Source organism: Podarcis raffonei, chromosome 7, assembly GCF_027172205.1.
Source record: "Podarcis raffonei isolate rPodRaf1 chromosome 7, rPodRaf1.pri, whole genome shotgun sequence".
NCBI lineage: Eukaryota > Metazoa > Chordata > Lepidosauria > Squamata > Lacertidae > Podarcis > Podarcis raffonei.
The window spans coordinates 31303520-31330000 of NC_070608.1; the positions used below are offsets into that span (position 1 = coordinate 31303520).

Genomic DNA, 26481 nt, shown 5'->3' on the forward strand with positions numbered 1-26481 from the left:
ACAGACAGTTCTCACAATGGAGGTTGAAAATTAAGCTGTCAGTGTCATAATGCCATTATACACATCTATAACACAACTGCACTTGGAATAGTCTGTGCAGTTCGAGATATTGCACCTCAAAAAGGATATTGTAATATTGGAAATGTATCAAAAAGGACAATCAAAATGATTGTGATGTTTGCGTTTTAGTAACTATGCTTTGTAAAGAGAAACTCTCAAAAAGTGCAGTACAGTGGTACCTTGGGTTAAGAACTTAAATCGTTCTGGAGGTCCGTTCTTAACCTGAAACTGTTCTTAACCTGAGGTACCACTTTAGCTTATGGGGCCTCCTGCTGCCACCGCGCTGCTGCTGCGTGATTTCTGTTCTCATCCTGAAGCAAAATTCTGAACCCAAGGTACTATTTCTGGGTTAGCAGAGTCTGTAACCTGAAGCGTAACCTGAAGCATCTGTAACGCGAGGTACCACTGTACAATTTATTAAATAAATGGAAAAACTACATCATTTTTTTGCAATTGGTACTGAAAATGTCATCTTTGGATGAAAATGTCAGAATAACTGCCTTTAGAGAGGCAAAACAATGCAAGCTAATTTTATGCATCTATACACAGAGGAAAGTATCGTTAAGCTCAGTGTGAAAAATTGAAGACCTGGAACCAGGAGAAGGACCTCGGGTTAAGATAAAAGTGTTTGGATAGGTTCATATTGGGAGAGGTACTCTAGAAGATATCTGAGTTCTGAGCTGCAAAGAGCTTTATAGTTTAAAAACAGCACTTTGAATTGGCCTGGAAAGGTACAGGCAGGCAGTTTAACCTCGCCAAGATTGATGTTATATGAATGGCTTGCTTGAAGCCTGTCAAAAATTGAGCAGCTGCACCCTGAAGTTTCCAAACCATCTTCAAAGGCAATACAACATTTAAAATACAGAAAGGTCCACTCCAGCTATATATACTGCCTGCCAAAGTCCATTGAAAAGAGAGGTGTTCTCACAGCCCTGTTGAATCTTGCAAGGCATAAGACCTTCCAAATTTCCAAAGGAAAAGAATCCTACAACTGAGAGGCTAACACTGAAAAAGCTATATTGCAAATGTCAACAACCTGATCATCTTTACAGGTGGGCAGTTTGATGTAGATATCAAGGTACAGACAAGCTGATATGGGTGTAAGTAACCTGGCCCCAAACCATTCAGAACTTTAACTAAGACCATAACCAGCACTTTGAACTGGGCCTGGAAATGCACTGGCAACCCATTGCATCTCTGTCTAGTTTCAATTAAATTTTAGCTTGTTCACGCTCATAATCTCAAAACAGCCTTCAGTCATTATAATAGACATGTAGATGGATGCACAGCTGCTACACGTGGAGGTAATATACCAAGTCATGGCTGGTTCACACTGCTAAATTTCTTCATGCAATCTTGGACAGAGGATACATGAGTGCGAACAATATAAACAGTAAGCCAGCAATTCACTTATATTATTGTGACTATGCTTTTTAATGTAACCACAGTAAAAGAAATGACTGCTGGCTCACTATTTGTAAAGCCTGGTTCAAGCTACCTATTCCCCATATCAACATGTACTTGCATACATAACTATGCAGCAAAATTCACCAATGAGAACCTACTCAACAGATGTAGCATGTAACACTCCCATCAAAGGGCTATATCCTATACAAAACAATATCCAAATTTTCTGTTCAGCGAATTCCAATGCAGTACACAAGACAGAAGAAACATATTTTGCGGTCATGGACTTTCCCACTGACAAAAGCCCTTTCTTCTGGCGTCTTTAGACAGATCTCCATCCCATCTTTTCATAACTACTGCAGAATTTCAGAACTACTACAGAATCCCTATCTACCTACTGCCCAGTCATCCCTACCATTCAATCATTCAGCCTTATGTTCTGGGTAAAAAAAAACCCTACAGCATTTTGATGGCCAACCTCTTTCTTGCTTGAAGGTCTGTGTGACATTGCTACATTAGAAGCCCCACTTACATGTTATGTTTGTGGTATGGCTGCCATCCATGAATCAACTGCAATGGTGCTGAACCATGCAGACAGCAGTTTCCGCGGTGTGATTATAACTATGCCAGAATCCATGTTCCATTTTCCTTCCCAGTAGCAACTACGTTGCAATGGGAACATAACATAATAACTGGACCACAATAACTAGGCTAGGAAAAGGAACTGGGGCAATAGAATGGCACTAACCAAAGCACTGGAGCATTTGTAGTTACAGCCAGGAACAGCCTTTAGTCCACAGCCAGCTTCATTCAACTGACAATCCACCCAGTGATTCATTCCAAGTTTGATCAGGTCACTACAGTATTTCCCTTATTCCAGCCCTAATCCTGGACACAATAACTAAAGTATTCTCTCTCTGAATATAGTACACAGTATACAGACATTACCAAAGTGCTGCTTCCCCAAAAGATAGCCCCCCATCAGTTGCCATGAGAAACCTCTCCTATTATCTTGGCTATCCCAAAACTATCCTCTGTTATTCATTTTTTAGTATTACTACAGTGCTTTTCACCCAAAATTCCACAGCAGTTTTTAAAAATAAAACATTCAACACAGTCAGCCATAAAATAATAAAGTACAACATTAACTAAAATCAAAGCAATCAGCCGTTTATTAGCAGCAGTAGAAAACCAACAGAGGAATCCGTGGTGCGGGGCATGCAAAACAACAGCTCTCAAAGGCTTTTTGAAAAGGAAGGTTTTTACACAGCTCTGGAAAGGTAACAGGAAGGAGAATGCATAGGTCACTATCAAAAGACAGTTCTAGAGCAGGGTGCATGCGGCCCTCAAGACATTTTTAATGGCCCTCAACATCTGTCCTCCCCCAGCCCTCACACTACCTTTCCAAAGTTGGGTAAGTGAGGTGCTGGACTTTGGGAAGGAGCAATTATTTTTTTTGCTTTATCACTGATGTGTTTACTAGCCTGGGCTGCTTTGGGAGAAAGGATGTTATATAAATTTAAGAAATAGTTTTTCAAAGGCATATGGATTACAATAGTTTAATCTACAGGTTACCAAAGCATGGATAACTGTAGCTAGAGTATCCTGGTCCAGCGGAATACACAGCAGATGCATAGGCACTCTGGTATACTGAGGCCACCTGTACATCTAATGACAAAACTGGCTCCAAGAGTATCCCTAAGCTATGCACCTGCTCCTTCAAGGGGAGTACAACCACATCTGGAGCCGACTGTTCCTCCAAATGCCAGATCTGAGAACTAGGGAATGCAACCCGTCAGAAAGGCTGAACACCTCTTCCAACATCAGCCAACCAAAAGTATGTCCATATCGCACCGCTCGGAGATTGGGATGGCATGTAACAGTATTTAAATCCCTATGTTCTCTCAAATTACTGCTTAAAGGTATTTAAAAATGTATTTTGATACCTTTAGACTGCTGAGAACTGCACTGTAACGTTCAGATAAGTGCAAAATTCATTGGATTGCTATGCTCTGATCTGCACATTAATCCAAGAGGTGCAGAGCAAGACATTCCATGTGGGAATTGGCAAAGACTGAATTCCTCAAGCATCCCAACTTCCCACTGTATTGTTTTGCTAATTTAAACCCACCACCATCACACTAGTTTATGAAATACATTGCTGCCCATTAGATTATTATTGTGCAACTTTTATCACTAGTTGCTTAGAGCACCTTACCATCATAAAACCCCGTCCAGCAATAAATAGGACAATAAAGTTAATCAATTTATTTTCTCAACAATTAACCTCATTGCAACTATTAATAAAACAATCATAATTTAAATATACAAGCCTGGTAATTTCAAAGTTGACTTGGGCTGGAATCCTATAGTCATTACCTCAAATCACAGGAAATAAATTGGCATGTCATAAGAGAAGGGGTTTAGAAGGGCCTCCATAACGGTTTCTAGGTAACTTAATACAGTGTCCTTCAATGACAGCATTATCTAGTTCTTCCTTCTGTCCTGAAAACAGTTTAAAGCTACAAGATCTATGGACAGCTTTGGAAGAAGCAGAAGTCACCTGGTCTCCACTATGCTGCCTCTCCAGAGCTCTCCTGCTTCCTCCCACATTATGAAATTGCATCACAGGTTTATACTTGTCCCCTCATTTTCATAAATGGATCAGTTAAATAATACTAATTCTAGTATCTATATTTCAGGGCTCCATGTTTTAAGTTTCTCCTTTGTGAAGAAAACACTTCCATGGCTTAGTTCACCAAACTGGCTCTGTGATAGCTGACTTTGGTAGGTGTAATACACCATGGTAGCTCCAATCATTTCCCCAACTTCTTTAGACACCTTGATATGCCACTTCTGCCAAGTACATGGATATGAGAAACAGTGGATCAATAACTGCTGAGAGTGAAACTCACTCAGATATATCTATCTATGGAAGGAACTGCCCCACAAATAAAACTGGCACAATAGTTGATTTGCAAGAAGTGCCTCATGCACAGTGCCATAGGCACTGTCCCAGTTTTCCTAAGTCCTTGAAAAAAATAAAATGGGGACTAAAAAAGAAGCAACAGAAAAGAAGGTGGAAAATTAAAGACTGGCTAAAATGATTATTCATTTATTGTACAGTAAGCAGATGTGTGATCAAAATTAGACACGGTGAAAGTTCCAGTGCAGTAATGAGTTCCTGCAGAAGTACTGTCCTTAGCTACTATGAGCAGATCAGAAAAGAACAAAATGGCCCTCTTAGCTTCCAAGGCCTGTGGAATGTTGAGGCCATAAAGATGAGAGAATGTTGGAAAAATTAATCTCATTGTTTGGAGAGGGAACTTCCAGATTCACAAGGAACACCAACTGCTCCCCACCAAATTCCTGTCTTTGCTGCTACTGCTTGATTAAGAGAGCAAGGGGCGGGGCACTCCTGCCCAATCACAGATATGCTGAAATCCTGAATTTCCTTACTGTTTTCTTCTCAGTTCAGGCTTTGGCACTTTATAGCACATTGAGGAAAACTTTCAGGATGACCGGAGGAATCTCAAATGCAGTGAGGAGCAAACAATGATACAAGGCTCCTGTTCTGGGATGGCTAGCTAAATTCCTGAGTAGGAACACTCCCATTTGTGGCTGGCACTAATACAACATTATGTTACAAGCTACTACTACTACTACTACTACTACTACAATATTCCTTTCTTGAAGCATGGTAAAATCATCATAGTGACCAAATCATACAACCAAAAGGGGGCAAAAACCAAACCCAAAGCACAGTGAAACAAAAAGGTATTAACATGCCAAAATACCAATAGAGAGTTGGCCAACTGGGACAGTGGCGGGCGGTCTGTGCTGTGCCAGTTATAACAGTGATTTTTATCTTATTAAGAAGCTAGGCACAACAAAATCAGGTGCATTAGGTTGTAGCTGACTAAGCTCTACTAGAGGGAGCCCATGCCTACTCTGAGCAGAACTAGATTACAACCCAAAATAACTAACTATATGCCAATAGGAAGAGGTTAACATTGTGTAAGGTTCTTTTTCTGGAACCTACACTGGCTGTCAGGGCTCAGATCTATAAGATGCAACATAGTTACTGAAAACGAAAACAAGAACAAGGAGGAGAAGGACATAAAGAGCAACTTGCTTCACCACAGATTACTGTAGCCTTCACATAAACCTCTGGCGTTGAGGGGATTAGACTACCAGTTGCCTTCAACTCCTGAATTGTTCTAACACAGCACACGAAAAAAGCAGCAGCAAACCATGTTCCAGGAACAGGCAGAGAGCGGGAAGTTATTCTATGGCTTTTACAGGAGGTTACCAACCTTTAGGAAGATTTTAGCAAAACCACTATAGGACTGAATGGCAGTCAAAGATTAATCCATCTCTCTGCCCATATAGGGATGTGCTTTGCGTAGCTTAGCTTCAGTCTGCGTTTAAATATAGGTCATCAAATCAAATGTAGTGATTCAGGTCAGTTGTAACTATAAGTCTTAATCATATAACAGCTGCTTGGTTGTTGATGAGAAATGAATTTGTGCTCCCACTCAACTTAAAATAAAACTTACAATAAAATAAAAAATAACCCGTACAACTGGTAGTGTTGTCACTATCAGAATGAGGCCCGACATGATCTGCCCCAGAGAATTAAATGTAATTTCTGTGATGAAGATAGTAGCCTCATATCATATTGGAACCATGATTCAGAGGCCATGAAGGGACTGCGGACACTGACTGTGCCCTATCTGTAGGCAGAATATTTGAGCTACAAAAGATTAAAATCTGGCACCTTCTGTGAGCACTAAAACTCATTAAAAATTCATTTTGAAAAAGTCAATGCACAAATGAAGACCAGCTATTTAAAGCTACTGGTATACTACACAAGATGTCTAACACTAGGAGTAAGTGGAACAAAGCTAAAAGGATTTGTACTACAAAATCCATTTACAACTCAGCATGAATTTTACATTTGAGCCTGTAAAATAAGAATGATGTCCTTAAAACTCATTAAGGGCCTTCAGTGTATGTATGTATGTATGCATTATTATTATTATTATTTTACTCATCACATGCCGCACATGCTCCCAAAGGGTTAATGCATCTAGATGAGCAGAAATTCATGAGCATAATCCTAAACAAGTAAGTTGAAGTTCTATCAGGTCTATTTCATAGCATCAGGGATTACTGCTAGCATTCTAATCCTACTGAGCCTAAGGGAGGTACATTGTATTGTATTTGAAATCCCAGCCAGGAGAGAACAGAAGGTTAAATGGGTGCCTTGCTCTGTAATCAAATATCAGAGGCACTACTTATCTATTCAATGAACAACTAACGTAGAAAATCAATTAAGAAACAAATAGCTGTTTCTTTTGAATTTTTACCTAACCAAATTATCTGTTTCAACTTTTAAATGATTGCTGAAAACTTTTCTATTCTGTCAGGCTTATGCTAGCAATTTAAGAATGCATCTTTCTGTAAAAGTAAGCAAATCATAAAAACAAACAAACAAACGCATATGTCTGGTTTTATGTACTGTGGTAAAGTACTCCTTTTTTAAAAAAATGAATAGTGGTGTATAAATATTTTTTATAAATAAAGATAAATAAAAATATTAAATATCCTAAAGCTGAAATAAAAGCAGATACTAAAACTTGCAAAGCTAGGCTAAAAAGCATCCAAGGTACACAACTTTCATGTTGTTGTAGTATATCTTATTCAGATTGGGCCCCCCGGAATCAATGTACATAATTATTAAATCTATTGATGGGTCTACTATGGGTATGACTTCGGTAAATACAATCCATAAGTTTCTTAATTCCACTTTTAAAAAAAACACCACAACCCAAACAAACAAACAAGACTGGATTATTTAGTTACCTCAACAATTTAACATTATTCAATTACAAAAGTATGCCTGGTTTGTTCGTTAGAATTTAGATAACAGACAATGCTGGAGCTTGATTAATAGTAAACAAATTTTACGCACATGCATATACAGTGTGTGTGTGTGTGTGTGTGTGTGTGTGTAATGAATATCTTCAATTTTTTATTAGTTGTGAAAAGCATTTTGTTCAGCTGCGCATCATCTTCTGTGTAGTTAGTTAAACTCCCGGGAGTGCTGAAAAAGGCAAAAGCTCCTGCTGGCCTTTGTTCCCAGCAGTGAAAAGTCCCGTTTGATAGTCCTAAGGTTAACACCCTACCCCACCCCCACCTTCCGATACCTGTCATTTTTAATAGACTTCACAGTTCATGCACACAGACAAACAGGCCAACCTATCCAGCTAGCATGACCTTTATACAGGAAGAAGATCACATATGGTTCATAATATTGGACCGCTAAGGGAAAATGTAGTATTTGAGGAACTAGAAAAGCATAGCAATTATACAGAAAGTACTGCATGTCAGTCATAGATGGTGCCTGTTTGATATAATGCCTATTAAGTATTCAAACACTGCTCTGGTATTTATTTATATGCTGAGTGGTATATACATTTTTGGTAAATAAATAAAGTGAATGTTTGCCATTGTTGCCTAGAAGTTTCAAGCAAAATATCTGAGCAGAACTGTGAAAACTATAGTTGGCACATCTGGTCTTACATTTTAATTCTTTCTTCCCACCTTGCTTTTAAATTGTACCTGGAAATTGATAGATGGTCCTTTCTTTGAAAAAGCATTCCCTTCTGAACGGGAGACAAGGGGTCAAACTAGACATTATGTGAGAGTTTTATGACTGGAGCTGCCAATATATTTCTTCGTTTGCAAAAAAAAAAAAAAGGGGGAAAAAAACAGATTTATAGACAGAAACCTTATAAACTGACTGGAATGCAATTCTTTCATTTTCAGCTTCTCCAAACACACCAAAATATGCACAACAGTATTTTTGCTTGCTTATTCTTGTAGTTTTATTCTCTCTCTACAATAAAAAGGACATAATGAGGGGTTTTAGGCTAAACTACATACTCCATTGAATGTGTGGTTTGCACTTGCATCTTTTTGAAAAGAAAAAAACACAGAGAGGGATCAATCCAGATTGGGACAATGGGGTGGGGTGGAGTTTACATTTCCCCCATATACTGTCCCACAAAAATAGCCTCTTGAAACTGCTATTTGGCCTGGGAAATAAGCCCTGTATTGAGTCTCTGTGGCTTCTCTAAAATAAAATGTAAAAAAATGTGTGAATCATGGATTTAATAACATGTAATTTATAAACACATGCGTGTTTTTCCCATACTTCATGCTTTATCTAGCCACCATTTTAATTTCTCAGTAGAAGAAATGGGCAGACGCGCACACACGCACACAAACCGTCTCACAGATACATCTTTCATCTTTTAGTCAAGAACCTTGGCATTAAGGTTATTTAAAACTCTAATTCTAGATGTTAAAAGTAGGGTCTATACATTTGCACTGGCTAAATCACTGACAACTGGTGAATGCTGAACTGGTGAAGGAATTACATAGTTCGTTCCCAACTGCAACAAAACCAAGCTATTCTTTATTGTACAAGGTTATTTATTTATTTATTTATTTATTTTATTTTATTTTTAAATTCTAAACCCCACTGCATCTAAATAAACGCCAGGGAAGGAAACAATAATAAAATAAAATAATAAGAATGCAACATTGCTCATACAAGTAATAAAACATAGAGGCAACAAAACTACATTAAGCCAGAGGTGGGGAATTGCCAACCATGGTGTAGATCTGGCTCTTATAGGGTCCCCATCTGGCAGAAGGCTCTCCTCCTTCCTGCTAGTTTCTGGAAAGCAAGAGTTTCCATCCACCCAGCACAGAAGATAAACAATCTCACAGCAAACAAGCAGATCATTTTTATTCCTTGTTGGATTCTAGTGTCCAGCAGGAAAATAGCAGTAGGAAAAGATAAGGACTTGCAAGGGCCATGGAGGAGGGGCAAAAAGAAAAAAGGCTGGAGGAACAAGAGGAAAAGGCTTTTATGGGGCAAGAAAGAGCGAGTACGATGAACACTGGGCCCCTGCGTGGGATCTGATGGTGAAGTTTCTGAATAGAAGATCTATTCAGTCTGTAGATCTATGAAATTTAAATCTGGGATGGAGCCTACATCCATGTATGAGTGAGTGTGTGTGTGTTTGCGAGTTTCTGTGTGTTACTACTGCATGAAAATGGGAATGAACTGATAATAAATAGGAAATTGAGGAAATGGTGTCAAGGAGAGAGAGAGAGAAGGGGTGGCAGAATAGGGAAGTCCATAGATGAGTATGAATGGAGATTGACTGATTGATTGATTGATTTTGAAATAATTGTTCCATCCATTAATTTCAAAGTGGGATACATAAAAAGTTAAAGCTATAGCCTGGTTTGCTCCTAGCAAGAAGCCAGTATATGGCTTACCACTGCTACATGAGAGCGTTGGCTCCTGGAGAGAAACTGACACAAACCCAGGCTTTCTAGCACAGTATGGCATGAAGCTAAGTCAAGGTCTGGCATAATGTGATGTCTGAACCTGGGATTCTGGTTTGGGTTTCTACCTCCATAACCATGTTTTGTAGCCAAGGTTTGTCCTTTGAGTCATACTTTTAGCTTTGGCCCTACCCAATTTGGCTTTGATCACACCCAATTGTGGCTTTTGCTATTTACCCCCATCCTCTACATTCCTCCACTTTCTCTCAATTTTGAAGCTGAAAGGTCCTTGGAGCAAAAGTCCATCTTCTTTTAATTTGTAAGTTGCCTTAAGCATTGATGGTACAATATAAATAACAACATTCATCACATAGATCACATCTTAACTTTCATATTCAGAGGACCAGAGAAGGAAGAAATAGGGGAGTTGCTACCGAAATTCCTTAAGGATCCCAAAACATTAAAAAACGGAAATACTTTAAATTACAAAAAAATACCAAAATCCACAGCAATATCTTTATTAGGACCAATAACAATTTGACAAAATAGTGGCAAGTTTTTGAGTTCTTCATCTTGTGAGCTTTTTTTTACGGACTAACAACGCTACCTTTGTTTTTTTTAATGATGAGGAATTTAATTTCTTATAAAGAAACAATATGAAAGAAATCCCACTCCTTGTCCACAATAATACAACACAAATACAGAACTTTGTATTCAGAACTGGATCAATGCCAAGGATGGACCCACTCCAATTAAAGAATTAGAATTAAGACCCCTGTCTGGTATCTTAGCAGAGATTTAAATGGGTGCTTTGCTGCAATGGAAATGAGAGACATCTAACACTCCGATGGAACATGAGGCAGTTGCATTTTAGCCTTGAAAAGTCCCAAGACGTCAGGCTTCAAAACCATAACGTTCGGAGAACGGAAAAGCTATTATAAGAAAAATGCTGGCAATTTCTGAAATGTATTAGTCATAACTTTTCTCTGCCTTGGCATTAACAGAGCTCAGCTTTGTATGTGCAGGATATGAAAAATAATATCTGTGCAGTTAAAAGAATTACCTGAAAACATTTCTGAAATACTTTCCTTGCTATAATTAGTAGGTTGAGAATATAGGATTGTTTCTTTAGGGCCTGGTGGCAAAACTGACTTGTGATTTTACCGTCTCCTTATGATGAAGCTATCTTAAGAGCACAACCCTGAAGCAATGGGAACACAGGAAACAGTCTTATATCAGACCATTGATCCATATAGCTCAGCACAGTTTACTCTGGCAGTGACTCTCAAGGGTTTCAGACTGAATTCTTCCCCAGCTGAATGTGGAGATTCCAGGGACTGAACATGAGACTTTTTGTATGCAACGCCCCTCTTCATTAACTACAGCAATTCTTGCAGTTTCAATACATAACTGTGCATATTTAGAAATTACTCGACAATATTTGAAAACAAGTGCACACAAAATGATGGAAGACAGCTGACTATTCATACAAAGTTAGTGAAGAGAACTATAATGCTTCATCATAAATGGATCAATCCATGCAGACATGAAGCACATGAGTGTTTCAACTATGTCACAGGAAAACAAATAAACAGAAAGAGGAAGAGGACTTCCATGTTACTAGTGTGGTGCAACTACCACTGAAAAATTATTTCAGCAGAATAGGTATCCGCGATTCAGCAGTAATCCAGAAAACATTGGTTTGGGGGAGGGATTTTTCATGTTAGTAACTCTTGGAAGGCACAGAAGGTGTCCTGGCAATGGAATTTTCTGTGTGGTGTTCCCAAATTGTGTAGCTCACATTGCTGATGTAGTATTGATCCTGACCTGCTGGAGCACTGTTTGGTAGCTATCACGCTGCAACAAAAAAGTGTTAATTGGGCCAAACAAATGGCTAGATGAGATGAAACAATTGATGACTATGTAGTATATAGCAAAAGCTTCTGAAAGGAGGAAACCCACATCTGCAGACAAATGTGGATTGGGTGGGGCTTGATTATTACAACAAAAAAAAATAGTGCACAAATGCAGAAGTCACCACAACATGCAACATGCTGTAGAAGAGAGGGGAACATTCTCTCTCTCTCTCTCTCTCTCTCTCTCTCTCTCTCTCTGCCCTCATAAGCACACACACATCTAACTCAAGTTCCTTTGTCCCGCTTCAGAGCTAGCTAGCATCTTCAAAAGTTTAAAGGTTATCAGTCAGAATTCCAAATCAAACAAAATAAATCATTGGACTAGCAAATAAATGTTTGATTTTTGTTAACCACAGTATGTTTTCTGTTTGTTGGTTTCTATCCGCACTATGAACTTTCTGCATAAACTTGCTCTTAATAAAGGGGGGGGAGTGCTTTCTAAACAAATCTTGTAAAATTGTGCCGTTTCGAATCCCATGAAAAACACTGTTGTTAAGACATTGAGAGATGTGTGCTCTGAGGACCACTGCAGGAGCTTTAAGGAAGTTTATTCTGGGATAATGGTATGGTCTTGCTTTCCAAATTACCAAAAGCTCAAAAAAAGTATCCCCTGGTTTTCTGTCATTTTGACCCTTTTTGGTAATCAACTTTTAACCAATAGCATCAGAAATAAGGGGATTGCCTTGGGTGAACCATAGAACATAAAACACTATCGCTGGACAGTGGAACAACCCAAGTTGAACTCTGAAGCTAAAATATATTTGAAGTAAGAAATAATGACTGAAGAACATACAAACACCTCTAAAAATACCCTTTCATCAAAGGGGTACATGATTTCTCTAATGAAAAAAGGACACCCAAATTACAGCTTTCCAACTTGTGGACACTTGTACATCCTTTCTTACAGGAGGTCTCTCTAATGCTTTGCTTCCTATGTATCCCACAGAGTGCACCAGAAATCAGTGGAAATACTAAAAATAAACTAAAAGCCAAACTCTGCAATTACAACCTGCATTCTGAAAAGTCATCCAATTAATAGAACATTCTAGAATTTTGAAAACCCTTTGAAACTCCCAAGAAATAATAGTAGTTAAGCCACAAGAATTCTGTGTACTGGCTAATGATCACAGACAAGCAACATCGCTTTAATGAGAAATGCCCTGGACCACATCACTGACTGGCATATACTCACTGTTATTAAGCAAAAGGATGAGTTTCTTTCACTCACGTATCAGAAGAACACCATGTAAGTCTTCCCTTTTGACATTACTGCTGTGTAGTGATCAGTGTGTTGGACTGAGAAACCTGGGTTCAAATCCCCAATTTGGTCACCAAACTCACTGAATGCTTGGGACAGTCACTATCTGTCAGCCTTTTGGGGGGTGGGAATGATTTTTATTTGATTTTACAAATTCATTCACAAAAAAAATCACAAATAATAAAAATTAAAGAGGATTCTTCCGAATCTCTAGACTTCCCTCCTCCCCTCCGTGGGTTCTTTAGTTAACCTTTTCAGCTGCATACTGTACTATAAATCCTCCTAATTTTTCAGTCCTACATTGTATCCAAAGTCTATGTAACATTAAAAGAGTTATTTAAGACTGTCAGCCTAACCTATATCATATATTGTTGTGAGAATAAAGAGACAGGATGGGGATAATTTTTTTTTTCTGTCTTAAGCCACACAGAATAAAGCTCTGATGGTAATAATAATAGTAGTAGTTACTTGGGCATTAAAAGAGGTAAAATGCCAAGAATGATGAAGGGTTTTTTGTACTAAAAAATGGCTCACCGTTAAGACCACACCAGGTTCTCAAATGTGGCACACCCCTCCTATGGTGCGCCCAAAATGTCTCTGCTTAAAAATTCAAAATACCAGAGAAGAATAGCAGATCAAGTTGATGGATTATGCCAAAATGTCTAAAATGTCTGGAAGAATCAGAAATCAGGAAGACCAAAATTTTAATAAGGAACTTTATAACTTATCTTAAAGACCATTGTAAACAGTTAAAATCATTAGTAGGATTGCAATATCACTTGTAGTTTAATGGTGAATTTTGGATACAATGGAGAGATAAAAGGTTTGGATTATTATAAAAGATGCAGGAGGAAATGATTAACAATAAGGGAAGGAGGGAAGTCCAGGAGATTCCTTGGAATCTTATTTTTATGTTGTATGTTGGAAATGTGACTGTAAAGTTTTAATCTGAAAAACCAAATAAATAAATTTATTTATTTTTTATATAAATAAATGCAGGAGAGACTATTTGCCACCCCCATACAGAACCTGTTTGCACTATGTCAGCCCTCTCCTACATTAAACACGTCCCGTAAACATGACCACATTTCATTGGATGCTTGGACTATGTATCTTGCACTTCTGTTCTGAATATAGGAGAGGTGCAAAGTGTAATGGTGGCTGACAAAGGTGCCTTTTTCTCCTCCTCTCTTTTATTTTTGCTAACGGGGTGGCATCCTAATATCCTAACCTCTGAGGTTACCAATAGTACTACTCCATTAGGTAGTAATGGTGAACTAGTCACAAATTTGAGAAAACAAGTCATTACACTGGACAGTGTCAGGAATGCATTAAGATTAAATAAAAATGTATAGACTTCTAACATCAACATCAAGATTCCTTGCATGTCACAATGCATATAACCATTTTCCTTGAGAAAATTCTGGTATCTTTAGTCTATAAATATTTTAGTGTTAACCTAAGAATCCAAAAATTAATCTGGCAGTTAGTTTAGGCATTTTAAAAAAATCTGATAATGTCCTTCAGAAAAAGCTATTAAGAAACTGTGAACTTGTGGGATGAAAACTGAACTGGTGACATGATACAAAGAGTTACAAAACAAATTAGGAATTAATGGTCCATGTACAACATGGAAAAAAAATCAGAATGGGTTGCCCAAATGTTCCATAGTAAGAGAAGTCTTGCTTAATGTATTTATTAATGATCTGAAAAGGCAATGGCCAATGAGGTGTCAAAGATTGTAGATGACATAAAATAAGTTAGGTTAGTTGTAACTACAAAAGGAGCTTTATAGAGCCACAAGAAAACTAAATAAACGGGCAATATGGTGGAAGGTAAAAATTTAAAAAGAAGGATGTTCTTTATGAAATAGCCCCTGAAGAATGTCTGTGCATTATTTTAGGTGGAAAAGGGAAGCTCTTTTCTCCACATGTAACAACAATATGTATATTAAAGCAAATGGTTTTCTTGCCTCCCGTTTTGCAGCAATCCTAGTATTAGACAAAGGATGCCGGAGTCAAGTTGACCAGTTTTCCCATACAAAAGCACACAGAAACATCGTTTACCTTCCCGCTGCAGCAGTACCTGTTTATCTACTTGCACTGGTGTGCTTTTGAACTGGCAGAAGCTGGGACAGAGCAATAGGAGCTCACCCCATTGCGCAGATTCGAACTGCCAACCTTCCGATCAGCAAGCCCAAGAGGTACAGTGGTTTTGTGCCACCCGCTCCCCTGCCCATGCGAAGATGTTATGTGAATAGGACATCTAATTCAGCTTTGGGTAATTTGTCCACTACTGTGTGCCACATTAGAAATATACCATCAGTTGTGCAAAGCAGAAATTTTTAATATTTTTATACAATATGATATAGTTTCATGAAATATATGTGAAAATACAACAATTCTTAGTTTAATTTTTTAGAGGAAATCAGCAAAATCTAAGAAAATATTCCCCTTTGCATACCTCTTAAAGTGCGGTTGCACACACTGAATATTTCAGCTTAGGCTTGGTGAGTAATAGATAGTATGGAAGATTTTCCTGTATTTTCTTTATAGTGCCTCTGCAGCAGTGCTGACTACTGAAGTTTTACCATGGGACAGCCTGCATTCACTGTCAACAACAATGAGCTCATTCTTCAGTAACTTTTTTTTATTAAATCTGATGAACTCTTTTATCTCTGTTCCTTTACCTCTTCCCATAGTTGAACAGGAACTTTTTAGTCTTAAATTCATTTTTTTAAAATAATAATAATAATGGAAGGACCACTATTAACGTTAATATCAGTTGCAGTAGTTTAGACAAAAATGGTTTGAGGATATGGCCTTAGTATGTCTACTAGGTATACCACAGTTCTTAACTTTTAACGTAGAAAAGGTATTTCACTCAGCTGGTTCTGACATTTAAATCAAAGAGACATATGTTGGAATATGTTAGGTATATTATCCATTTAGGGACGCTGTTCACCCTTTGGTGAGTCTGGATACATTTGAGAAGGCAGTGACTAGTGCCTGGGATTAAGAGGGCAACTACGTAACTGGTCAACATTTCAAGAGCAAGCAAAGTTCTTTCAGTATGAAGCAATACACTGAAGCTGGGTCAAACAGTAGAAGCTATAAATAGTTTAGTTTTCTCACGTAACACAAGAGAAAATTGATTAGAGGGAGGAACAATACACTCAATTTAAACTGTTTCTTCAATTTGGTTTTTGCTGTTGTTATGATTTGCTCTTGTGGATTTGCTTGACTTTATATCCGTTTCCATTTATTTCAACATCCTCTGCTTTTAAAAACTAAAGTTTATAGTAATACCTTTGCTCCCACAAACACTTGCAGTTTCCTCTGGGACCATGTTAGATGAAGACTATATCTGAAGACTATATAGCACATGAGGGTTAACTCCATTTCTCTGGAGACCAAGAGGGTCATTTCCATGACATGCTTGTTTTTGGTACTCCGCTAGGAGAAGTTCTGTGAACTTTACTGTTAATATAAACGTGCCCCTGTATTTGGGAAGGGGAGGTCAAACAAACACTATTTCACTATGTGATGTGCCATTCCCAAGAGACAGAAGAAGGAAAAGGAAAACGAAAAGTAACTTACAACCTCCAGTTCTGACATTAAGAAAGAAGGCTGCTTATATATTTGCAGTACATTCTTTGATTAAGAATAACGTTCGCAATAACTGTGTCATTAACAGTTGATCCAGCAAAGCATCACTGTCTGCAATACATGCATAATTCAGTGGAGGTTTACACAAAGCAAGCAAACTTGGGAATGCTATTCCTTTTTATTACAAAGAGGCATCTCCCTGTCCGAAATACATAACCTACAAACTGAACACATAATGAGGAACTTTAAGGTTTCAAACCAAATCCACATTTTCATTTAGCCCATGCAGCTTTACCATGGTTCTAATAATTTGATCACATCTTGCTCTGACCTTTGTCAACTGGGAAAGGATTTATTTCCTCTTTTTCCTCTGGAAAAGTCCAAGTTATCTTGTTAAGAGATTCTCATGAAAATAGTACTATGTAGCTATATGTACGTACAATTCAGAAAATGTAGAAATCTATGTACAATATTTATTGTGAATGTAATAGTGCATATATACACTGATCTATGTAGATATAGTCAGGATAGCATTCCTGCACATTTTGATAAACACCACTTAGCCTTACAATTTGACATGAAAAAGTGTCATAATTTTTACTCAATAGTCCTCTCACATATCAGAAAAGGTATTCCATTTACTCCCATAGAGGGCGAGGATTCCCAGATAAAGCACTTCTCTGGGAAACACAAGAAACATTGTAGGGCACCACAAGATAACAGCTAAAAGGGGCAACAGCCTCCTTATTCTGTAGTTCTGGCAGATGGTCCAAATGGCAAGCCATTCAAACAGAGAGATGAAAATCAGTGGATACTGTGACTTAGTGCATTAGTGGCTGTGTGAGGAACATAGACTGCAAGGGAGAACTAAGCTAAAATATTTTAGGGCAGGGGTGGTACCCACAGAAAACATTAACTAGTAGTCACATGCAAGTAAAAAGCACCTATCGTGCCTCAAAAGAGTTTGACAATGTGGACCAGGCCAGTTGACAACTGACATGCTCTGCACTTTCACTTCCTCTGAAGGCCTGCATCAGGCCAGCTGACAGTCAGCCCAATCCACATTTCCAAAGGCATCCCTCATCGGGTGGAAGGCTGCCCAGTACCTTATGAGAGCTGTGAAGATGCAGATTGGGCTGGCTGGCTTTCAACCCAGTCTATGATTTCACTTCTGAGCATGCCTGAACCATGCTTTTAAAGTTGTCCCCCCTCAGGTGGGAGGCTTCCCGTGCTGGGCAGCCTCCTACATGATAAGGGAGAGCTATGAAGCTGCTGATTGGCTGGGTGTGGCACATCTAATTCATGTCTTTGAAGGTGAAAGCAGATTCAGTTGGCTGTTTGCCATCCCAGTCCAAACCTTTAAAGTTCAGGGGATGAGATGCAACACATTGAAGAGCTGGATCCAACTTCCAAACCATAGGTTCTTACCTAGCTTTTAGAGCCTAGCTCTAATTGTGATATCAAATACATTTTTTCATTTGCAGAAAAACCTGTATTTCGATCCAATTTTATAGATCATATTTTGAGGGGAAACTGCATATTTATTTTTAAGGTACTGAAAATAAATATTTTTAAATTGATTGTCATAGTACGGTATATATCCTCAACATGACAGAAAGGCCTGACTAAAAATATATGATGTTTAAACAGAATTATAATGTGTGGGTTATTTACAAGTTGTTATTCCCACTAAACTAGAAGCAAAAAGGAACCCTTTAAAATTATCACCCCACCATTTGTTCATTAGCACACACATGCATTTATGTACACATGAAGTATATTTATATTTTAATAGGCTGATACAAAAATGGTTTCTTAACACTTCCCTTATCATTATACATGTTAATATAATAGCATAATTCAAATTACTTGACACACATAAACAGCCATGGGAATTTAATTTTAGATATTTCAACCCTGAAATGACCACAAATGTTAAACCACTATTAAAAAATGAAATATTTTTCAGTGACAACTATGTTTAAGAGCAAGAAAATAATAACTTTTATTTATCTCTCCAAACAGCTTTCTTTATCTAAACAAATGACTATAGTAAGATTAAGGAAACCATGTTTTGACTCTCGAATGTACTGAAACATTCCAATTTCTTTTTGCACAATGACTTTTATGCAAATAAGCACAGCACAATCTCACAACCTCTTTTACTATCATATTGGGACAATGACAGTTCAATAATTGGAATGGCACATATCTGGGATATTTGATTTTAAATTGGAAACTTAGGAGAAGACTATTGAAATTTAAATTATGGTACTCTGTTAATTCTACACTGATCAAAGTATCATCATTGCATGCTAAACAAAATATAGCAAACAAATGTAGCTTGTGTTGTAGATGGATTTCTCTCTCCCCCTTCCTTTGTTATTTCATACCTATTCTCCCAAATACAATTTTTAATTTTTAACACTGATGCTTTCATCCATAACAAGAATAATGAGGAAAACACTAGCAATGTTCATTGGGGAAATAGTACTCTTGAAGTTACCTAAATCCCAGTTGTCTCATTCATAAACAAGGAGACACAAGCAATGCATTCAATATCTCTGGCTGATTTAAAATCCGAATATGCAAACAGCATTAGAGAATCCAGACAGACTATTCTGCTTCACTGATGACAGATGCAGAGCAAGACCAGTATAATTAAGCTTTCTACTTTGGACCAGGCTTGAGGTGGGAGATACTTCCCTTCCAAAAGCAGAAGAGTGCTAGCCGCCCAGCTGAAGAGCAGGTGCGATATGGTATTTACATTTCCTGCTGAGGATGCTCTCCAACAGGCCCAACCAGCTGACCGTGAAAATTCTTGGCCCTAAGTGACCCAAGGACAGGCTATAAATCTATCCTATAAAATATAGTCAATGCCCCATTTGTTCTTCTAGCCTTTCTGAATGCAATCTTATATATTCGTGATAATTTAGTTTCACTGGGCTATTTTAAAGGCTGGTAGCAGTCATTTGTTGACAAAATAAAGGACCGTAGTGAACTTTTTCTTTAAATAAACATATCAGAGTCAGCAACACTCAGGGGAAACTTGCTTTAGAATTCTTATGCAAAAAGTTATTCTGCATTTAACTAAAAAAGTGAACCAAATATATAAAATCAGATTCTAAAATGATGGCAAGGAAGTACCAAATTAATGTCACTGAAAAGGGATCCAGTTATAAAAAGATGGACTCCGCCAAGCACTGCTGTTATGCAAATAGTGTTCGTTGCAATGGGTCGTCCCCCCCCCCCCCCAGATCTCTGCATAAGTCTCAATGGAGAGAGTATATCTGCAGTACATGGCATATAGACAGCTAGTTCTCTAGTTTAAAGGTAGCATAGGAAATGAATTTAGCACACCCTAAACTACCACTTTACATATAAGTTGTACTTGATACAATGTACACAAAAGCAGTTTCGAGGATCTTCCTTCAGATACATGTTGTTATTTTATTGCAAAGTATTGGAAGACACAAGATCTACCCACCCTGGAAGAATGGCAGATGAAGGTGATGGACTATATGGAACTGGTGGAAATGACTGGCAGAATCCGAGACCAGGGAGAAGAGTCGGTGGAGGAAGATTGGAAGAAATTTAAAGACAATTTACAGAAACACTGCAAAATTAATGAATGTTAGAATGATGTTGGAATGAATTTATGTGATTTTAGCAGAAATGTTATAAAGGTTTAGGAAAAAACAGACTGTTAATTGGTGAAAGGAGGGAAAGTAAAGTTATATTAATATCAAGATAAATTTACAGGACAAAAATTTGAAAAGAGGGAAAGGATTTGCTGAAATGGATAATTGACCTAGAATACAAAAAAGGGAGGTGTGAGGAGGTCAGGGAAATAAGCTAATGAAAGATAAGTAATGGGAAGATTTGCCGTATTTTTCCTTGATTTTTCTTTTTGCTTAATGGATCTTAATTTTCTACTCTTTTTTTTTTTCTCTTTTGTATTTTATCTTTTTTTGTTTAAAATGATGTTTTTTGTATTTTCTTTTTGTACTTCTAAAAAGTTTAATAAATATTTTTATAAAAAAACAGATACATGTTGTTATTTTGGTCTGTTGCCTGATGTATTTGTGGTACTGTGTACTACGTACACATGTTTTAAAACATACTCAGTGAACACCTTAAGTCACTGCAATTATTTCTGATGCACAGATTGCATATTCTTCTACACCATAGCAAAATTTGTGCAGTAAGTTTGAGAATATGAGAATGTTAAGTTTCCCTACACATTATCCAATAGAGGCATTGACTGAGATGAGTAGGTGAAGAGGAGGAAATTTTCATTGATTCCCCCTTCCTATTTCAGCCACTATGTCTTCCCTCCAAATCTGTTCCAGAACAGCACTGACAGTAGCAGAGGGGTTACATGAGGAAGTGGGAATCAGAGAAAATCACACGCTCACCCTTTCTCATAGTGGACGCATCCACTGCATCATGTTATTTAATAAGAAAACTACTGCAGTGGATTTTACCCTATATTTCCAAAGGGCATATAGGAACCAAATTCTCTGAGCTGAAGAACTATACTACATTCTGTAATAAAACCACGTTATACTCACAAGTCAAAAAGACGAATACAGTTTTGTATTGGCACAATGGTGTTCATGGCTAAAGTTGGGGGACTCAACTCACCCCATCCCCCCCCCTTATGGTTTCCCTAAATATAAGGCCTTTCACAACTATTTGCATTTTTGTACCATGTGGTCGAGTAAGTGCAGCTCCTTACATTTGAACTGCCAGGAACTACATTTAGCTTACAAACCACAGTTTGGTCACCTCGGCTATAAACAAAAAGTGCATACTTACATATACATAAGGAACAGTCTTGATTATTGTTTTAAATGCTGGTGTTCCAATTGTATGCAAATAGGAAGCACGCATTTTCCAAATACAATCCTGACTGTAATACTTTTTAAGGATTCAGAGGAAAACAGTCTGATTAGCCATGAATATAGCTTTGTTTGAGCAACAGACATAAATATATTCTGTTGTGGAATCCATATGGAAAGATCATCAACACTTTTTGCTTTGGGTCTTCTGCCAAAATACCATATCCCACATGTTTTCTACTATAAAACATAAAAGAAAAGGTGTTGCTCTGGTCAAATAAAAAATAATGTTTACTAGCGTACATCTAATGTTAAAGCTGCCCAAATCCTGCCAAAGACATTAAAACACCATCTGTAAAACAGATTTTCATTAAATTGATCAGTTTAAAACTAAGCAGTTAGGCAGATGATGCTTTTGAGCTAACCTTTAACCTTCTTAAACTGGAAATAGGTCATGCAACTTTCCTGTTGTTTGAGAATGGGAGGTGAAGTGATCTATTCAAATTGAGCTGACAATCATAACATGAATAGTGTATGAATCAATAGTTTGTCAATAAAGCAAAAAGCAAAATATATTTTATACATTTAACCTCACCTAACTGCTGCTGTCAGGTGTCCTTAACATTTTAAATGACTATGTAAGAGGAACAAGCAAATAAATGCTCAATAAAACTTATACTTGCCATTAAACTACAAATAACTGAAGCAGTCCAATTTTATTATTTGTTCTCATAATTGCAAAATAATTTTGCTAGCACCCAAATATGTATATCACCCTAAACCTCAATGTATTAAGTTGAAGTAAGCCTCACTGATTGCAATGCAAACCTACTTCCAATTAAGTGTTCCTAGGATTGTAAGTTAATTGTTCTCATAAAGCAGCATTGCTTTGTCACATTAGGCAACTAATTACACAAATTGCTTCATGAATTCAGTGGGCAGGGGCTGCGGTTTTAATACATTAGTAGCTTTCACATCTTACAAGAGGGGCTTATACACAAACAACCAATTTTAGTACTGCTGTTGTGATGCATGCAACATCTTTTTCCAAAGCACTGAAGTTATTAACACTGCAGCTGTTGCAAGGAGTCCAGACATTTTGCCTCAAGAAGGCATTTATGTTGCATTTTCCTCTTATTAAAAGTCACAGTGGATGATAGCCAACCAAGACATACTCAGAATAATCCCATTAAAATTAATGTACTTCAGTACATTGATTTCAATGGGTCTACTCAGAGTATGACTAACAGTGATATCATCCAATATTTTGTGAATGAAAAAAATGGGATTCCCCCAAAGCTTTTCTGCTGTGGCCATTAATGCTCTCTGGACTACAGCATCATGGGTACTGGCTAGATTTCAACCCAGAGATACTTCATGTGCATTCAAAACATTCTGAGGAAGCCAAAAAGTACACAGCCATCTGGCTATTTCTCCTTTCCTCCATTTTTCTCTTTGTTCACTGAACTGGCCCAGTAAGCTGAAGAGAAACCTGGAGCCTACTTTTTACAGCAGGCAGAAAAGGAGAGTGAATGGAGGCATGAATGAAGAAATGAGGCAGGAAACACAAAACACAGCATGCTCATTCCACTGACGTGGAATATTTAACAGAATTAGCAAAGCTTTGTAATTGTGATTTGGCAACTCTAGGAATGACTGACTGGTGCCTGCGATACCACATTTCCTAAGCCAGGCCTGTGCCATTTGGTATATTTGTCATTTATTTTTATTGAACCTTAGAGGGTGAACACTTTCCTCCTCCTTACCAGTTAAGTGTAAGCCAAGCTCCTTTCAACAAAGTGGAATAGCCTCTTCCTCCAAACCTACTCCAGGCATTGCTCTCACACCCTTTAATGGACTATTCTCCAATTGTGGATCCCTATGTAGCCAAAACAGCACCATCCATGGACAAGAGGGAAGTATTTGCAGTCTTGGGGAATCCTAAGATTTGCAAAAGTACAAAATAACTTTGAGGGGTGAAACCCCCAACTGGGGGGGGGGCGGGTGGCACAGGGACTGCCAATCCCAATGTAGGCTGGCCATGTTCAGTTGGCACAGAATGCTGGCTGACATTTGGAGATAAAACAGAAAATGGGGAGGAAGGAAAGGAGATGAAACCGTGAAATGGGGCATAGCTAGCTGACTGGAACTCTCAACAGGTACAAATCAGACTGCAACTTTTTGTTGCAGCATGGCCCAGAATGTTCTATTTTCTCTGTCTTCTCAAGAGTACTGGTATTGTAATTAAATCTCATGAGAGGGTAGCATAGCACGAAGATAACCATATTGTGGGATTCTATAGTTTCTTAAAGCTACAAAATGGTCTACTTAGAATTGCTGCAAGAGCATGTCCTTTGCATAGATCACTGTCTTTTCCTGGGCTTCTAAACAGGATAAAGTAAATGGAAACACCTTACTCAACTATTTAAATACTATCTGTGCTGTTGATATACAAATGATAGATACATACAAAAGCGGAGGGGGGGTCTACACTTTACAGAAGGAAAAAAACATTTGCATGGAAAAGAAGCTGAGCCCCTGCCCCCAGCCTGTACTGTACATTACTGCTTTACACAATTCTGCGTGCCCCCCAACTCAGCTCCAATACTAAAAGTGAGATAAGCTGGAGGAAAACAGCTTAAAGCAGCAGCGTACATAACATCTTACACCAGGTGTTTGTTTTGGAGATTTGTAAAGGCCTGTAAGGTCTATAAAGCTCTGCTTTGGTGGGTAAGTGTCTAGAATGTTTTGATCAATTCATGTTCCATATAGTGATATATTTTTTTCCTGTGCAAAATTCAAATTTAGACTTTTATTCCACCTTAAAGTGGTAGTAGATAACACTTTTAGCAATCTGCCAGCAAGGAGATGAATTTAATCGTGGATGAATCAGGTCAAGCATGTGAAGGTCAGCTTAGGCTAATATCCCAAGGTCTGAAAGCGAAACGCTGAAAGCCAAGTATGGTCAGAAAAATCTGCCATAAAGTGGGGAGGGCAGTTTGTTCACAACCACAAGCACAATTTGCTCACCTTGAAAGGTTTTTCCTCAGCTTCCTTGCTCGGGGTTGTTGTCAACCAACTCCTACTTACAGCAGACCCAGTGAAATCAATGGGCATGACTACCTAGGTATATTGATTTCAATAGGTCTAGTCTGATTAGCAGTTAATTGTATACAACCCTCTGCCTTTAAATAATAATTCATTCCTTTTAGGTACTAAGAAAGATATGTGAATGCATTTGGGTTTGGTTATCAGTGTCCTGTATGGACAAACTTGCATTTGGGATCCAAACACAGAAGTAGATCCATCTACATTCTAAAGCAGATATGGATTTAAATCTGTAGTATTTACATCCCCTTCATTTGCTGTCTGCCATTTGTTTCAACAAAGTGGTTTATACACAACGAACTATAGAACATTCATTAGCTTAATAATTTTTTGCCTATAGAACTGCTGATTTATTTACTTATTTATTTATATGTGTGCAAATTTTATAACAGGATTTTAGAAAATTCATGATTATTTATAATGAAGTTAAAGGCAAGCTCTAGTGTATGTATGTTACACTTACCATGTAGACTTTCTCACTATATTTAAAATACACTGACAAATTGTAACATCCTTGTGGAAAAAAACCTCAAACAAAATAGTGCTTGATATGTGAAAGCCATAAATAAATGTACAACACTTTATACATAAACCAAGTCCAACAGGACAATCCAGTAAACAAAACAAAATAAAATCCAGTAATTGGGGTTTGGAAAAAGTCATGGCATGATCGGTAATAAATGATATTTGCCACTCCCGCACGTAGTATAGTTTTTCCCCAGGCCAGAAAAAAAGTGTATTTGCCATTACGCTAATATTTATCTGCACCACACCCTTTCATGTTAGTAAAAAATGATTAATGACTAATCAAAAGCAAAAGTAGGCAAAGAGATAGCAAGAGTTTGCTTCTGAATATTCATAGTAATACTGTGGTACAAGTGTGTGTTTTTACTATAAAAATTGAGGTGGCACATTTTGGGTTGGGGTCATTTAAACATCCTCAATGCTAGGAGCCATTTCCTTTCCTATACAAGATATGCAAGTATCACATAAAATACACAAAAGAATTCATAGTTAACAGTTAGCTAACAAAGGCTATTATAGAATTTAGAAGATAAACTCATTTAGCCATTTGCAACACAAGAAATATAAATTTAAGTTTATATGCCCATTAACTTGGGACTAACTCCATCTAACTCAATGGGACTTGCACCTGAGTAAACATATAGGACTGTGCTGACAGTGATATATATATAAAGGTTCAAATAAAGGGAAAGCTAAATGAGCTATAAGGTATAACACTTTCCAGGTGCAGCACTTGTAGCTCAGTAGTCTGATTTTTGTTGCTTTATTAAGAGTATGTTCAATAAGCCTCTAATTTGCACATCACTCAAAAAAAGACCGTTCTGCTAACATTTCAAGAGTTAACTGCCGCTTCCTATTTTAAGCCAACTTAAATTGCTAGTGGGTGCTTACCTTGTAAAGTTTCAGGGCTGCCTCGTGTCTGTGATTGGTGGTATGTAAGCGCAATTTATCCACACTGTTGGTGTAGTAGTCACAGGCATTACATTTTAGGTGAACTGGGTTGCCAATGGCAATGCACTTCAGCCTCCACTCATTAGTTTTGCCTCCTTCTTTAATGTGAGCCACCAGTTGATATTTTTGCATGTGTTTGTCAGTCTTGCAGTGAAGCTGGAAGTTGGCTTTGAGCTGCGTGTTGTAGTTACAGAGCTTGCATTGGTAGATGTCTCCAATTACAGCCCTCCACTCCTCTTCAGGGAGAGAACGTTCACTGCTCACATGCACACTTAGGGCCTCCAGGCTGTCAGAGGTGAATTTGTTGCAAACAGCACACTGGAATAGCTTCAGCGCTGGGTCACTGATATAAGGTGACAGCTCTCCTGCAGTAAGGAGGGACAGGTCATCACCCATTAGCTGACCACTGGCAAGCCGGATTTCAGGTGGCAGCT

General features: G+C 37.9%; 1 protein-coding gene across 12 annotated transcripts in view; it reads right to left on the reverse strand.

The window, feature by feature from the left end:
* Nucleotides 1-26481, reverse strand: part of ZFHX4 (zinc finger homeobox 4) — a 178252-nt gene that overhangs the window by 121686 nt on the left and 30085 nt on the right. For 11 of the 12 annotated variants that reach the window (XM_053395818.1, XM_053395816.1, XM_053395807.1 and 8 more), the window contains exon 3: nt 25988-26481. This exon is cut by the window's right edge and continues 9 nt beyond it. In XM_053395818.1, coding sequence (XP_053251793.1) covers nt 25988-26481 — 494 coding nt within the window. The remainder of the gene's footprint in view (nt 1-25987) is intronic. The other variant, XM_053395817.1, reaches the window with a different exon arrangement.